This window comes from Rana temporaria, chromosome 4 (genome assembly GCF_905171775.1).
Source record: "Rana temporaria chromosome 4, aRanTem1.1, whole genome shotgun sequence".
Lineage (NCBI taxonomy): Eukaryota > Metazoa > Chordata > Amphibia > Anura > Ranidae > Rana > Rana temporaria.
The window spans coordinates 283,799,388-283,815,208 of NC_053492.1; the positions used below are offsets into that span (position 1 = coordinate 283,799,388).

General features: G+C 41.6%; 1 protein-coding gene across 1 annotated transcript in view; it reads left to right on the forward strand.

Moving 5' to 3' along the window:
* The window catches only part of TRMT11 (tRNA methyltransferase 11 homolog), a 76,328-nt gene that overhangs the window by 34,908 nt on the left and 25,599 nt on the right, over nt 1-15,821 (forward strand). Inside the window, exons 9-11 of the mRNA XM_040350379.1 lie at nt 4,091-4,255; nt 9,897-9,966; nt 13,038-13,169. Of these exons, the coding sequence (XP_040206313.1) occupies nt 4,091-4,255; nt 9,897-9,966; nt 13,038-13,169 (367 nt within the window). The remainder of the gene's footprint in view (nt 1-4,090; nt 4,256-9,896; nt 9,967-13,037; nt 13,170-15,821) is intronic.

Here is a 15,821-nt window from a genome sequence, read left to right on the forward strand (position 1 = left end):
TTTCTTTTGAAATTCTGTGTATTTTCTGTGTGTAGCCCAAGCATAAGGAACAGCAATCCGAAATCTCTACTGACTTTTTAAATGTAAAGAAAAATTCAGATTTGAGAAGTCAGAGTACTGATTGCATCACTTTTTCAGAAGGGTGTCATTTAAAGGTGATTCAAAAATATACATGAAGTGTAACCATTTTGTATATTGGGATAGCCCACAATCCTACCCTTTTTAAAGCAAAAAAAAAAAAATACATACTTAAAAAAAAAAAAAAAAAACACCCTGACAAAAATGATTAATGCCTGCCCAGTGGGTGGTAACTCTTGTGTCATATAGTGATGACAATAGCATGTGACGCCTATGAGTGCATCATAGGCTGAAAATTCTTGAAAGCAGCCACTGCCAATTGGAATAGTAGTTATTATTATTCATCTTTTATAGGGTGCTGTGTGTGACAGTCACTTTAAAGTGGACCATAATTCAAAAGATTTGCCATCTCATAGGGAGGACTTACAAATATTTATTGTGCCTAAGAAGTACCCTGAAACATATTTTCATTTTATTTTATTTTTTTATTTTTTTTATTTCTCCTGAAAAATAACAGTGCACTTCATGATAAGCAAAGTAACCCAGGCACTCTAGTGTCTGCAGTCTCATAGCTGCATTCTTTGCAGTGTGAGATCTAAGATACTTAAGCTTCTGACTGCTAGTATTAGGAGATTTGGGTTGAGATTTGTTGTCCATACTTTGCTGCCCACTGGTCTCCTTGCTGGAGGCTTTTACATAAGGAAGCAAAGCCCCGCCTCTACCATTATAGCTTCCTCACACATACAAACCATGAAGAGCAAGGCATGGTAAATCTGTAATGGGAGAAAGTTCAGCTGCTGGAAGACCATACGCAATACTAGTAATTGTCCTCTGTCCTTTTTGGGTGCAGCTTCCAGAATCGGTTACTTTTTTTTTTTTTTTTTTTTTTTTTAACTGTTGCGCAGATATGAATATGAGCCTCCAGGAAAGGTTTGGCAAAGTCTTGTCAAATTTGGTGCTTCAGCTCCTAAGTTATTAAATACTTGCATACAACGTTCTTTAGGAGGTGGGGGTCCGATGGAATCTTTAAATGTGGTAAATTTACAGTGAATGGTAAATTGAAACCTCTGGCCTTTCTCAGGGAGGAATGGGGGTGATTTCCAAAGGACACAAGCCATGCCCAACTGCAACACCACCTTTTTTGTTTCTTCTTCTCACACTGAGGCCCCGTAGAGACTCAGAATCAGTGACCAAGTTTGAGTGCCTCTGTTCAATGTGCAAACCAATACTCTAGCCACTTTGCTCACATTTAAAACCTTGCTGTGCCTGAGGTCTAAGAATTACTCTTATTTGCGGAATGGGAGAGGAACCTTAAGGTTAATTTTTCAGAAGATCAAAAGACAAAAATAACCAGACTGATCCTTGTCCCCTCTATTAACTCTAGGACACAGGTGACATGCTATAAACTGTAATCTAGATGGTGCCTAGTACCTGAGGTCATGCTGTTTCATGCGCCAGTAGCAGCGCTAGAGCAGGGCACCCAGGTGCTGATAACGCTTCAATTGCCGGTGTCCTCTTTTCCTGTCTGTCACACCTGTTAATCAGAGCTGGGTAAACTTCCCCTAGGCTCCTCCTTCCCTGTTATTAGAGAACGCCAGCAGGGACCTGAAAGCAAGAACATCTCTCTTCCTGACATTCAGCAGCGCTGCGTCTTCTGCACTGCATTGCGATCCGCAAACAGTTCGCAAATGCAGTCTAGCGTGCCTGCAACAGATCGCACAGTACAAAACAACCATACAATCTGGTTGCAATGCGGCTCCAAAAAAGGTGCCTGCACGTCCATGGTGTGATGCAGTGCGATTTGAACCCATTCAAAATAAATGGACTCAAATTGCACTGCATTTAATCACATGTGTATTGCACATGTGTGTGGTTCCTGTGTGATTCGCACGCAGAGGCATTGTAAAAAAGCAGTGCAGTGCTCAAATTATACTAAAGTCCCATCTAAAAGTAAGTCCAGGAATGTAAAAATCAGGAGCCAGAGGATGTCACAGACTGACACACCGACAGAGAGAGGAAGAAATCCTAAACGGTGAACAGGGTGCTAGAAAACAATCTCTGTGTACACACTTCAGTGCTTCCCACCACCAGGAGCAACAGGAAGGTCACTCGAGCAGTCCCCTAACAGGGGTAATGGTAAAGTTGAGAGGGCGGTCTTCATAAATGGTCCTTCAATCAATCAATCTCGGTTATTCAGTAACCTCAAGGCACACTCTTAGACATTCGTTTGTTCATGTAAGGTTCAAAAGAAGATGCATTCGTTTGTTCATGTAAGGTTCAAAAGAAGATGCATAGTGCTCTCCGTATATTTAAAATACACACATTTATTGAATAAAATGACTACTCACGAGAACGGCACTGGTCCCAGTGCTGGCAAATAAGTCATATAACATACATGTAGAACCAGGTAGGTGGCTGTCCTAATGTCTCAAGGCCCCCCGCACGCGTATCGTCAGTGGGTAAGGACTTCCTTAGTGATTTGCTTCCTCGTCTTATACTTACTCTGAATTTTGTCTCATCTACTACTGACCCATGAACTCTGTATCACTTACTACTGACCCTGCTCCATCTTTTACTTACCCCTGAACTCTGCCTCATCCGATACTGACCCTGAACTCTGCCTTATCTATGACTGACTCTGAAACTCTGCCTCACTTACTAACGAACCACTGCAATCTGTGTTCCTTTGAGCCACGAACAATATTCCACGCAATGAAAACTACATTCAACATTTTCCATGGCACTTTCTTTTTCAGGAGAGCCCAACATATGATCTTGCACACAGGCCCGCTGTGTTCAGAAAACACTCTGATAGCCAACCTTGCTAAGCAGGCGCAAAAGGTACCATCTTGTGTCACTTTTGCAATTTGAGAGAGCTGAATCCCCTATCCCCTTTAGCAAAAGAAAATTTGTATGGCAACGAGTCTGTAGCTGGCTGATATATTGCAGTTCTGACCTGTGAAGTTCCATGGTCAGAATGGCAGTGCAGCTGCAGTAGCCAGCTACACACAGTGCTGTGGTTGTGTGTAAGGATCTCTAATCTCATGTGCTGCGTTGGGAAGGAGGCGATCCACTAACTCTGCCCAGGCTGTTTGCAGTGCAGGGATGGGAGAAGAAGCTCAGCTGAGTGCCCTGCCAACAATGACCTTCTGTCCTGCCAGCAGTAAGCCCTGTCCTCTGCCCTGCTGACCACTGTCTTTCCCCCTACAGGCCTCTGTACATGGCTCTTCTGATCCCTGTTCCCCACCATGCTGACCCCATGCACTGTACTTCTGACCCATGTCCTCCATCCTGCTGACCACATGCACTGCCTTTCTGACCCCTGTCTTCTGCCATGCTGACCCCTGTACTCTGCCCTACAAACAAATGGCCTCTGTACACTGCCCTACAAACTGCTGACCCTATCCACTGCCCTGCTGACCTCCCATCCTCTGCCCTCCTGACATTTCACTGCACCCCTACATCAAACAGTCTAGATCCAGCCCTGTTTAGCAGTAGTATTTGAGTGCTGCAGAATGTGAACTAATGTCTTCACACAGAGTTTTATAATTGAGCAAATTACCAACTTTAACCACTGCTGACATATTTGTGCTCCTTTTCTGTTCATGGCTTTTAAATATGAATCTGATTGAGCAGTTGGGTTCATGATTCCTGATGAGGCCAACAGTTAAATAATCACTTTTTTTTCTGTTTGTTTAATGTATGGAAAAAAATCTTTGCTGTGCAATTTTCAGTCTTGAGTGTTTGTCATGAACCGTACACAGTAATTATTACCAGAGCTATAGGAAAGCTTGCTGGAAACATTTATTGCATTAGGGCTTTGAAGAGCATGTTTGCATGTTTCAGACAATACTGGTATTAACAGAACATAGCTAATTTGTTACAGCTAGTCCTAGAAAACAGGTTGTTTTATGTCTTTTATTCAGTTATGCTCTTGGGCATATTCATACAGTCTTTATGATTCGTTGATACATTTTCTTGGACTGCATGGTAATATTAATGTTTTCACCAGGTAAAGCTACCAGGATGAACCAGAAGTGGCGTGGGCCCGATGAGAACATAAAGGCCAACCTACGACAGTATGGCTTAGAAGAACACTACCTTGATGTCCTTGTATCTGATGCATCTAAACCCATCTGGAGAAAAGGGCCATTATTTGATGCCATCATCACAGACCGTACGTCTGTAAAATACAAAGTAAAAAAATTAAGGATCAGGAGAGAAATGTTTAGGTTTGTTCAGAAAGGGAGGGCAAAAAAAGAAGACCTTTGTAAATGTATTTTCATTTCTGAGGCTGGATTCACACCTATGCAGTTTTAATGCTTTTTAAAATGTGCAGATTTGCACTACATAACATGTTCCTTAGGACACCATGTTAAATGGACTGCAGTGCAAATCTGAAAAATGCAAAAAGCACCAAAAAATGCATAGGTGTGTATCCAGCCTAAGAGATTTGCAGAGGAACTGTTGTCTTTTTCATTTCATTTTCTGATCTTCAATATAACAATCAAAGAAGGAACCCGATTTAGATGAACTGAAGTTCAAAATGTCTTCCAGAGTGTTTGACTTTCATGAAACGAGTAAGCACATCAGGTGTCCCAAAACGTAAAGCCCAACTCGTGGTTTTTTTGATTTTGGAGAGCGTGGGATGGGTAAAAAGCTTTGTCAGGTTTTAAATGGCGCATGTGTCAAAATTGTATGCATCCCAATAGAAGAGATTTAGATGAGATCTGTCCTATAATCCCAGTTGGTCTGACACTTGTCTAGGTGAAGGGTTCCCTAATAGGGACACAGACCATCATAAAATCTTGACAGAGGTACCTATTAGATATGTTTTATTGATAAACCCCCCCATAGGGGAGATTTCTCTGCACTTCCTGTTCTGTGTGACACCTGTCAGAGAGGAAATAAGAAATCTTTTCAATAATGTACAGTACAGACAGTAATAAAAATCTAAAGGACATGATATCATACAGTACAGATTTCCTAAGCAATAAATAGGAGTCAGTGCATGGCTCAATAATAGAAACTGTAAACTGCAGGGAAAGCCAGCACTCACAATATAAAGCCCAAGTGGAGAAATTTACTCAAGTCCCATATCAGAAAAAGCATTGTTTTGAAAGACTCAAGGTGACAAACCGAACCCAAGTGTGTGTGTGTGTGTGTGTATGTATGTGTGTGTGTAATTGTGTATACACACACACACACACAAATACCAATGGACTGGTGCATGATCAACTGACAGCCTCATTTGACTTTGCTGATGTCCCAGGGAGAGTACCACAAAACCCATGTATAGCTCTGGAGAAATGCCATCCAGCTTACAAAATTGGCATTAAGGTAACTGCAGCTGAAAATGCCAGGTTTTACCTGTATGCAGGAAGGAGAGATGCAACCCGAAATGCTTTCCACTGTTTGAAAGTGTCTTACCAACTATGCACATGTCCACAATTCCTCCCCGGGCCATCCAATGCAGAATCTTTTTCTATCTCCTTTTTTTTATTTTTATGGATTTGCTTGGGGATTCTGGTTGCAGAAAAAAGGAAAGACTGGGTATATAATTATACAAATTGGATTTTGGGGATGGGAGTAATAAATAAAAGATGATAATGTAAAACTGTACAACGTAAAACACGATATTGGAGAAAAAGAATAGATCTGAAAAAAATAAGGGAGAGAATTAGTGGTACTTTTTTGAGTGAAGTTCTGCTTTAAAGGGACCCAATAATTTTCCAATATATACCAAAGTGCAAGGGCATTTAAGTAGCTATACTTTAAATTCAGTAATGCAATTCAATTTCTTGTTGAGGTTTTTGTGTCCTTCATGAGGATGCATACATGAAGTACCTCAAATCAAGGTATTACATTTGTAAAAATCTTTTTTTTTCCCTGAAAAACCTTGAGGAATGTTTTGTTATATATATATATATATATATATATATATATATATATATATATATATATATATATATATATATATATATATATATATATATATATATATAATATATATATTTTTTTTAGTGATCCAATCTAATGATTAGGTTTTGTAAAATCTTAGGGGCAGATCCACGTACAGCGGTGCATATTTCCGCCGGGCGTAGCGTATCTAAGATGCACTACGCTGCCGTAACGTACTTTTTTTTTGTAGAATCCTCAAAGAATTTGCGCCGTAAGTTACGGCGGCGTAGTGTATCTTTGGCGGCGTAAGGGCGCGCAATTTAAATCGATGTGATGGGGTTGTGTTTTATGTAAATACGTTGTGACCCAACGTAAACAACGTTTTTTTTGAACGGCGCATGCGCCGTCCGTGGGGGTATCCCAGTGCGCATGCTCGAAATTAAACGGGAACAAGCCAATGCTTACGACGGTGACATCATTCTACGCAAATACTTAACGTCATACTTAACATTGAGTACGCCACCATATAGCAGCTTTAACTATACGCCGGAAAAAGCCGATCGCAAACGACGTAAAAAAATGCGCCGGGCGTACGTTCGTGGATCGCTGTATCTAGCTAATTTGCATACTCGATGCGGAAATCGACGGAAACGCCACCTAGCGGCCAGCGTAAATATACACCTACAATCCAACGGCGTACTAAGACGTACGCCTGTCGGATCGATCCCTCATTCCGTCGTATCTTGTTTTGTGGATACAAAACAAAGATACGACGCGGGAACTTTGAAATTATGCGGCGTATCAATAGATACGCCGGCGTAATTTCTTTGTGGATCTGCCCCTTACTGTTTTAACTATGTAAAGGAGGCTGCCTGACCTCAGGGCACAAATCCTTAATACCAGTAAGGATATGTCCATGTCTGCCGGTGATCTTTCCAATATGTTCTAAAAGGAAATTGTGTGTCTTTAAAAAAAAGAAATGCTTTTGATGGTTTCTAGATGTTAAATTGTATTCTCACCTGTTTGTAAAGTTTAGTTAGTGCATGATCAAGAATATGGCAACAGTAACCCATCTCCAAAAATCTGTTCCTTATTAGTTCCAACTGTATATCTCTGTTTGAGATCACAACAAATCCCTTAGTATATGAATGGATTGGGAAATAGGGAGATTTTCTCTAAGGTATTTAGGATAATCGCTAGAAAAGTGAAGGATGGTATTTATGCTTTTAGGTTTGCAGTATAAATTTGTGTAGATTTTACCATTCTCGCCAACAGACATGGACAAGTCCAGAAAAAACACAGAGCTTCTACAAAATATTAGTTGGTAAAGAATTCAGAAAATGTAAAAATGCTTCAAACTCAGTGGCAGAACCTTCCAGATACTGTAAAAAACTATCAGTACTATGCTTGTTCATAATCCTGATAAATGAACAAAGAACATCCCTCCTCACGTAGACCCATAAAAAGGTTAGCCTGAGCGGGAGCCATGGAATTCACCCTTTTTGTACCCCCAAATTTGTTTTTATAAGGTATACTCAATTTTGAAGTAGGAAATGCGAAAACAAAAATGTTGACGTTTGTCGATCAATATTTTTTTCCAGTGGTTGGATAACACATGTACAGTAAGACCCTTGCAGCCAGTATGACATGTTTTTTTGGGAATGCACTGTGTTGCAGTGCTCCTTGCTGTGCATGTTGGCACTAAGCTCCCACTCTTCGTCCCGAATTTGGGACTGCCTGCAGGTAGGACCTTACATTTCTTTTGGATGGACACAATTGCATTTTTGTATCCTGGATTACATTCCTTCAAGGTTATATAAATTGTGGGTTTTGTGGTACCCTGTCTGGGACAACAGCAACTTCAGTTGAGGCAGTCAGATAATATAAAGTTGTGCTCATAAGTTTACATACCCTAGCAGAATTTATGATTTCTTGGCCATTTTTCAGAGAATATAAATAACACAAAAACGTTTCTTTCACTCATGGTTCGTGTTTGGCTGAAGCCATTTATTATCAATCAACTGTGTTTACCCTTTTTAAATCATAATGACAACAGAAATTACCCAAATGACTCTGATCAAAAGTTTACAGTTTTTAATACCGTGTATTGCCCCCTTTAACATCAATGACAGCTTGAAGTCTTTTGTGGTATTTGTGGAAGAGACTCTTCTCAGATGGTAAAGCTGCCCATTCCTCTTGGCAAAAGCCTCCAGTTCCTGTAAATTTTGGGCTGTCTTGCATGAACTGCACATTTTGAGATCTCCCCAGAGTGGCTCAATGATCTTGAGGTCAGGAGACTGAGATGGCCACTCCAGAACCACTTTTTTCTGTGATAGCCAATAACAGGGCGACTTGGCCTTGTGTTTTGGATCATTGTCATGTTGGAATGTCCAAGTACGTCCCATTCGCAGCTTCCTGGCTGATGAATGCAAATGTTCCTCCAGTATTTTTTTATAAAATACTGTATTCATCTTGCCAACAGTTTTGACCAAATTTCCGGTGCCTTTGTAGATCATACATCCCCAAAACATCAGCGATCCACCTCCATGTTTCACAGTAGGAATGGTGTACCTTTCATCATAGGCCTTGTTGACACCTCTCCAGATGTAGCGTTTATGGTTGTGGCCAAAAAGCTAAATTTTGTCTAAATGTGCGACGGCGCAATTGTCAGTTAAAGCGACGTAGTGCCGTGTCGCAAAAAATGGCCTGGTCAGAAAGGGGGTAAATTCTTCCAGGGCTGAAGCGGTTAAAGAACTTTATTTACAGGTCTGAGATTACATAATAGAGGACAATAAAATTGGTAGCTAGTCCTTGGGTAACTAAAACAAGACCTAGTTTAATTTGGCTTCCAAATGGCACACAATAAATTTATTTTAGTAATATTCTAGCAACTAAAGGCTTAATTAATAATTCTCTAATCTAAGTTTCCCTCCAATATTCTGATGCCATCTGACGCTTAGTCCATGTAACAAATTTTACACATTTAAACATCTGCATAGCTGAGATCTAAGGGCCCTTTCACACGTATTTCATCCATCCGTTTTCGGATGAAATACAGACATACATGTATCCCTATGGGATAGTGGGTGTCGGCGGATGAACACTGCTATGGTCTGTTTCTGCAGACGGAGGAAAATCCTATTTTTCCATCTGTCATCGGATCGGGTGAACACGGACAGACGGTCCGTGTTCATCTGATTTCCCCCCATAGAGGAGAGCGGAGATCTGATAGGGCAGTCCCTGCACAGTGTGCAGGGACAGCCCTGTCATCTGCCAGCTCAGCAAGCGGATATTAAAGGAACGGATCCTCACGGGATCGGTAAGTGTGAAAGGGCACTAAGTGAAATATCCAAACTTTGCAAGAAAGTTGATTTTGCCAAGAATGTTGGCCAGCTACAGCTATTAAAAATAGTTGCCACAAAAGAGCTGCTTTGGATGACTTGGCAATTGCTAATATTGGCTAATATTTTGTATGGGAAGTAAAAAGGTGTTGGTACAGTTGAGCACCTGACCATATGTTCTCACTGAGCAATTCAGATGCCGGTCTATATAGAACAGAATAAATGAGTCTTGTGCACACCTGTTATGAGCCAATCCTTGGATGATGTTTTTATCTGATGAAGTCACTTATATTAAATGGTGTTGGTGGGAGATATAATAGGGATAAGTCTGTATAACAGCTGGTGCTGTTCACCGTTTAAGGAGGCCGTCTCTGGTGGGGGCTGATGTCTGGCCGAGGCATGACCTTGACTTTACATGCTGACAGAAAATCAAAGACCTTAACTTAATTTCAATAAGAGAAAAAGAGAAAATCGGCGCGGTAGGGTCTGACAGAAATCATGATCGAGCTAAGCTTTGTAAATAAACCTTTTACATGCTATTGGCAGAATAATTGTAATTCTTTTTTCCATGTGTAGCTCCTTATGGCATTCGAGAGTCTACAAGAAAAACTGGCACACAGAAGGAAATCATAAAGACTGAACAGTAGTAAGTTCCCTAATTTACCAAGATGTTTGTGTAGTCTACAAGTGGAGATAGGCTTAGTGTGATATTATCTTTGTTTCTGTGTTCTGCTATGAGTTTTAACCCAGCTTTGGCTTTGTGACTAATGTGAGCGCAAGGCAAAAATCGGTTAAGTCCTCTACTTTATAAATAGCATTTCTTGTCTGTATAGTTTTCTTGTTCAAGTGATGACACTTGAATCTATCTATTGCATGTCGTGGGAAGTAATCGGGTAGGTTTGTTCTCTCCTAAAACAGCACACGTTGACATAAAAGGGACAAGGAATTACAACCTTCTATAACATTCTCCTGACTGTGGCCAGCAACCGAAAAAAAAAATCTATCAAAGGATAGGAATCTATGGGCCAGATTCACAGAACAGATACGACGGCGTATCTCCTGATACACCGTTGTATCTCTTGTCCTATCTATGCGGCTGATTCATGGAATCAGTTCCGCATAGATAGCCCTAAGATCCGACAGGTGTAATTGACTTACACTGTCAGTTCTTAGGATGCAATACTTCGGCCGCCGCTGGGTGGAGTTTGCTTCGTTTTCCTGCGTCGGGTATGCTAATGAGCATTTACGGCAATCCACAGCGGTTTTCGCGTCCGTTACATCGTCGCTAGTAATTTTTTCCCGTCGCAAATTTACACCTGCTTTAACATGGCTTAACTTTAGTCGAGCCATGTTAAAGTATGGCCGTCGTTCCCGGGTCGAATTTCAATTTTTTTTTTGTTTTGGCGTAAGACGTCCGGGAATACGAATGGATGCTACGCACGTCGCCGTTCTAAAAAATGATGTCACATCGCGCAAAGCACGGCGGGAATTTCTAAACTGAGCATGCGCAGTACGTCCGGCGCGGGAGCGCACCTAATTTAAATGGTAGATGCCCCATTTGAATTGGGCCGGACGTGTTTACTATACACCGCCGCAAGTTTACAGGTAAGTGCTTTGTGGATCAGGCACTTACACTGAAAACTTGCGGCAGTGTAACGTAAACGGGTTACGTTGCACCGCCGCAATTGTACGAGAGCAAAGGGTTTTCTCCCAGCCTTCATTGAACACAGGACTCTGCTGTATAACATGTGGGATCGCAAAAGCAGTCACCCAAAATGAGAGGACACCAACAAAATGGGGGCAAACGTGCATTCGTAACCCTCAAACTTTAATGTAACAAATTGCAGTATAGCCTGCAGAACCTTAAATCCACAGCCAACATCTGCTAATGCAGCCATGTTTATGGTTTTATATATAAAATTCTGTGTTCTCTGTTAAGTACTTGAGAAAAAGATTTTACAAAGAGTACCAAAAAACACTATGGCCTGGATTCACAAAGCACTTGCACCGACGTATCTCGAGATACGCCGCGTAAGTGCAAATATGCGCCGTCGTATCTATGCGCCGGACTCGGAAACTAAGATACACCTGAAAATAGGCTTTATCCGACCGACGTATCTTGCCTACGCCGGCGTAGAAAGGGTGCATATTTACGCTGGACGTGTTTGGCGCTCCCATTGATTTTCTATTCACATATGCAAATGAGGGAGATACGCCGATTCACGAACGTACGTCCGTCCGACGCAGTGCGCGTAAAGTCATACGTCCGGCGTAAAGTTATGCCCCATAGAGGAGGTGTAACTCGGCAGCATCCATGCAAAGGGCTGCACCAGGGAACACAAGCCGATGTATTTTACGACGTTTACGTAGGACGTGAATATTACTAGGCGTAGGTTACGTTCACGCCGTAGGCAGTGATCCGACGTATCTTAGGCAGTTGTTCCGACGTTATTGTGAGCATGCGCACTGAGTTGCGCCCACGGGACGGCGCATACGCAGTTGGCGATACGTATCTGTCTGGCGCTCGGCCCATCATTTGCATGGGGTCACGCCTCATTTGCATGGCTCACGCCCACTTCCACTTACGCCGACTTGCGCCTTGGAAACCCAGCGTAGATTTGGAAGCACTGGCTTTGTGAATTCAGTGCTTGCCTCTCTGCGCTGCGTCGGCGTAGCGTAAAGGAGATACGGTACGGCGGCATAAATATGCGCCAGTGTTTGTGAATCCGGGCCATTTTTATTTCATTTCATTCTATTTGCCTTGACACTGTTCAGGGACCCACACTCACATAGATGTCAGTTTGGAAACAGCAGCTGTGTCTGTGCAGTCGCTGTGTCCCAGTTGACGCCTCACATGGGTGTACTCTTAAGTATGCCAGTGTGAATGAGGCCTGAGCCCTGGAAGCCACCTCATGTACAAAGGTTGCTTGACACCCTATTTTCCACTGGTTTCCAGTGGGAAATGGGTTTACTCTGTGGAGTGCTGATGTCATGCATACTCTGGGTGGAATGTTGTGCGCATGTGCTCTCTTTTCCACTATACAGCATTAAGGAAGTATCTCCTGCTACTGCTTTTGCAAAGAGCCACGAGGAACTTCCATACTCAATCCATTTTGCTGCCTGCCCATTGTGACTTTAGGCACCTTCAGATGTCTGACCCTCACCTGTTGTCTAGGTTTCTTAAATGCTCAAGGCCTTGCCTTGTACCCTGAGCCTTTGGGTCAGTTCCTATGGTGCTGCTTGTGGTTCTGACTCTGATTTTAGCTTGCACATGATTGGATGATAAAATCCAATCAATAAAATCAGCAGAGCTTCCCCTCATTTCAGATCTACCCCTCAGATTTACAGCGACTGCGCTTCCAAGTGCACTTTCAGTGCAATTTCAAGTGCACTTGTAGTTTGCACTTGTAGTTTACATCTCTTCTGAGGTCAAGGGGTTCCTTACCCATGAAATGGATACAGCGCCCAGAGGCGATTCAGTTTGCATGTGTTGCGCTTTACAAGTCTCTCGCACTCACACTTGTAGTGCAAATTGGATTTGCCTTTCGTAAATAACCCCCCACTGTGTGTTTTAAAACACAGTTCAGCCTGTGATATGATGCATATTTCATCCAAATGTGTGATTGTCTATATGTTTATAGGGTTTAGCAGCTGCAATGTCCAACATTGTGAATATTCTATGCTAAGATACTGCACACCAAATTCTGTGTCTTTCAGCCCTGAAGGTCACGTTCCTGTTCAATTAAATTATCATCTGAGTGATATCTTCTTGGACCTGTTGAACTTTGCAGCCGAGTTTCTTGTTGTAGGAGGAAGATTAGTCTATTGGTTACCTGTGTACCGTCCAGAGTAAGTGTTTCAACTTGCATACACTGGGGTCATTCTCTATGTTGAGTTGTATTTTGATTGTGATTGTGTGCCTTTTAATACGATTGCAGCATTTCTATGCTATGATGCATGTTCTGATGGCTTTAAAATACGTATAAAAAAATCATTGTATTATTGGCAAGAATAGAGAAATATATTTTAGTATTTATTGTTCACATACACTATTCTATTGAAGGGTGCTAGTGTAAACAATGCATTTTCTTGCCAATATTAGATTGTTGTTAAATTTGACAGATAAAAGAATATTTTAAATTGTATAGAAAAGCATTCATAATAAAATGCATTAATTTGTTGAGGTCAGACAATATAATTTGTCCAAAATATCTTGATTATTAAAGATAATTCCTTACTGTAAACTTGTGCACCAGTGGGTGGTAGAATGCTGCTTTAGGTGAGTCCATCCAAATCGGAATACCGTATTTATTGGCGTATAACATGCACCTTAACTTTGAGGGAAGTTTCAGGAAAAAAACTTTCCACATGCATGGTACACAGAGCCCCCCTGCATGGTACACAAAGCCCCCCTGCATGGTACACAAAGCCCCCCTGCATGGTACACAGAGCCACCCTGCATGGTACACAGAGCCACCCTGCATGGTACACAGAGCCACCCTGCATAGTACACAGAGCCACCCTGCATAGTACACAGAGCTCCCCTGCATAGTACACAGCCCCCTTTTGAATTATAAAGCCCCCCTCCTCCTCTGCACTCCCAGAAGACCCCCAGTCTCCTGGGACAGAATTACCAGCATACTCTAGTATAGAAAATATGACTGGCAGCCCCTTCTCATACACTGCTCCTCCTGTGTCACTCATTGTAAATCAAAGCCTCTTCCTCCATTAACGCTGTGGACCCGGTCATGTTGCTGCTCCCCTCTCTTTCATTGATGGTCACATGACAGCTCTCCTCCTCCACTCAAAAGCTACACTCGAGGAGGAGAGCAGCCAGAACGAGCTGTGTTAATAGGGGAATTTAGAGGCGTAGAATTATATTGATGGTGACACAGGAGGAACGGTATATGAGAAAAGACTGCCAGTAATGTTTTCTGAAGTTTAAAGTATGCTGGCAGCGCTGTCCCAGGGCTCAATCCCCGCCCACCATTGGTAAAAAGAAAAAGGTGTATAACACACAGGCATGGGTTACCTTCTGTTTTCAGGGTAAAAAAGTGCGTGTTATATGCTGATAAATGCGGTACTAAATTTTTGGATAATTCTCTGTACATGTAAATCATTAGCAATGCACCTGCTTCTTTTTATTATCCTTTAGGCTGAGCTTCTAAATATGACTTTCACCAAGCAAACCTTATTATGCGCACCATAAGCGAAAGACAGGCTGTGTTTTAGCGAGTAGCGATAATCATCTCTGTCTGAAAGATAACATCAAACTACAAAGATTATTTGTTTAATCTCACATTAACATCATTGTTGTGTCTGAATTTTTAACATTCTTCCGATAGTAACCTTTGTGCAGTGAAATAGAAATTTGTCAGCGTGTGTATGTATTTCTGTAGACATCCCAGTTAGTTAGGCTTTGCAGTGCAGCTTTAGTAGTTAACCATATATTTTCTGTGATACTTGTTGTAAATGCTGCATTTCAAGTCCCAAATGTATATTTCAGCTTTGGAAGGATGCTGGGGGGTTAAATCATCCATGCATTTCTTGCATAGCTCTCAGTAACACCAGGGATACAATTTCCTCACAGTAGTTTGTGCCTCCCCCAAAAGACCATAACAAAGGTGTCCTTCTCCCGTGGCTAACTTTCCAAGTTTATTGTTTACATTATGTAGAATCCATCTTGGCGAGCATGACACCATTATTTGGCTTTGTAATGGAATTCAGAGAGAAAAAGGAATTCTGAGGGAGGCCCTGTACCTCACAACTGGAAGCCCTGAGGTATAAGAAGTTAGCACTTGGTTCATTTTACCACCCACCAAACAAACTGGCTTTTTAGTTTTAGATATGAAGGACCTTTAAGAACTGCTTGAAGTATAACTTGTAGACAAAACATTCTTATGGACTACTATTTCCTTTGTGGTATCACCGAGCAAGCTAATGTCTCTTCTGATCATGTCTCTGAAATTATTTGTGAGGTATACCCGCTTGATCTCATACTGTACAATTTATTACCAGCTTTAAAACGATCCTCTGGCCTATTGTTTTTTATATTTGGAAAGAGTGGCGAAAGGTTTGAAGCTCTATCAGGTGTAGAATTGTGGTCTGTCCCAGCTGAGGAGATTTTCCTGCACTTCCTGTTTTAGGTTACACCCTGACACACAAAGTATCACTGGTTTGCCTGTATAAATGTCAGCTAAATTTCATAAATGTGATAAAACTTCTGGATGGCTATAACCATGCTGAAGCAAATCTGTAGAGGTTTTCCTGTTCTGCTGTAAGTTAACTGTGCTGTTTATGATGTGTGTTACTCGTATAAACGGCTTTGTTTGATAAATAATGCTAGCCCTTAAAAGTAGAACTGTAGGCACATTTTTTTATTTTTTCCCCATTTTGGATAGAGGGGGGAATTTTTTTAATTTATTTGCAATCTGTGTCCCCTTGTGCAGATTTCGCTTCACTTCCTGTCCCATAGCCAAACAGAGAATGAGAGGAAATCCC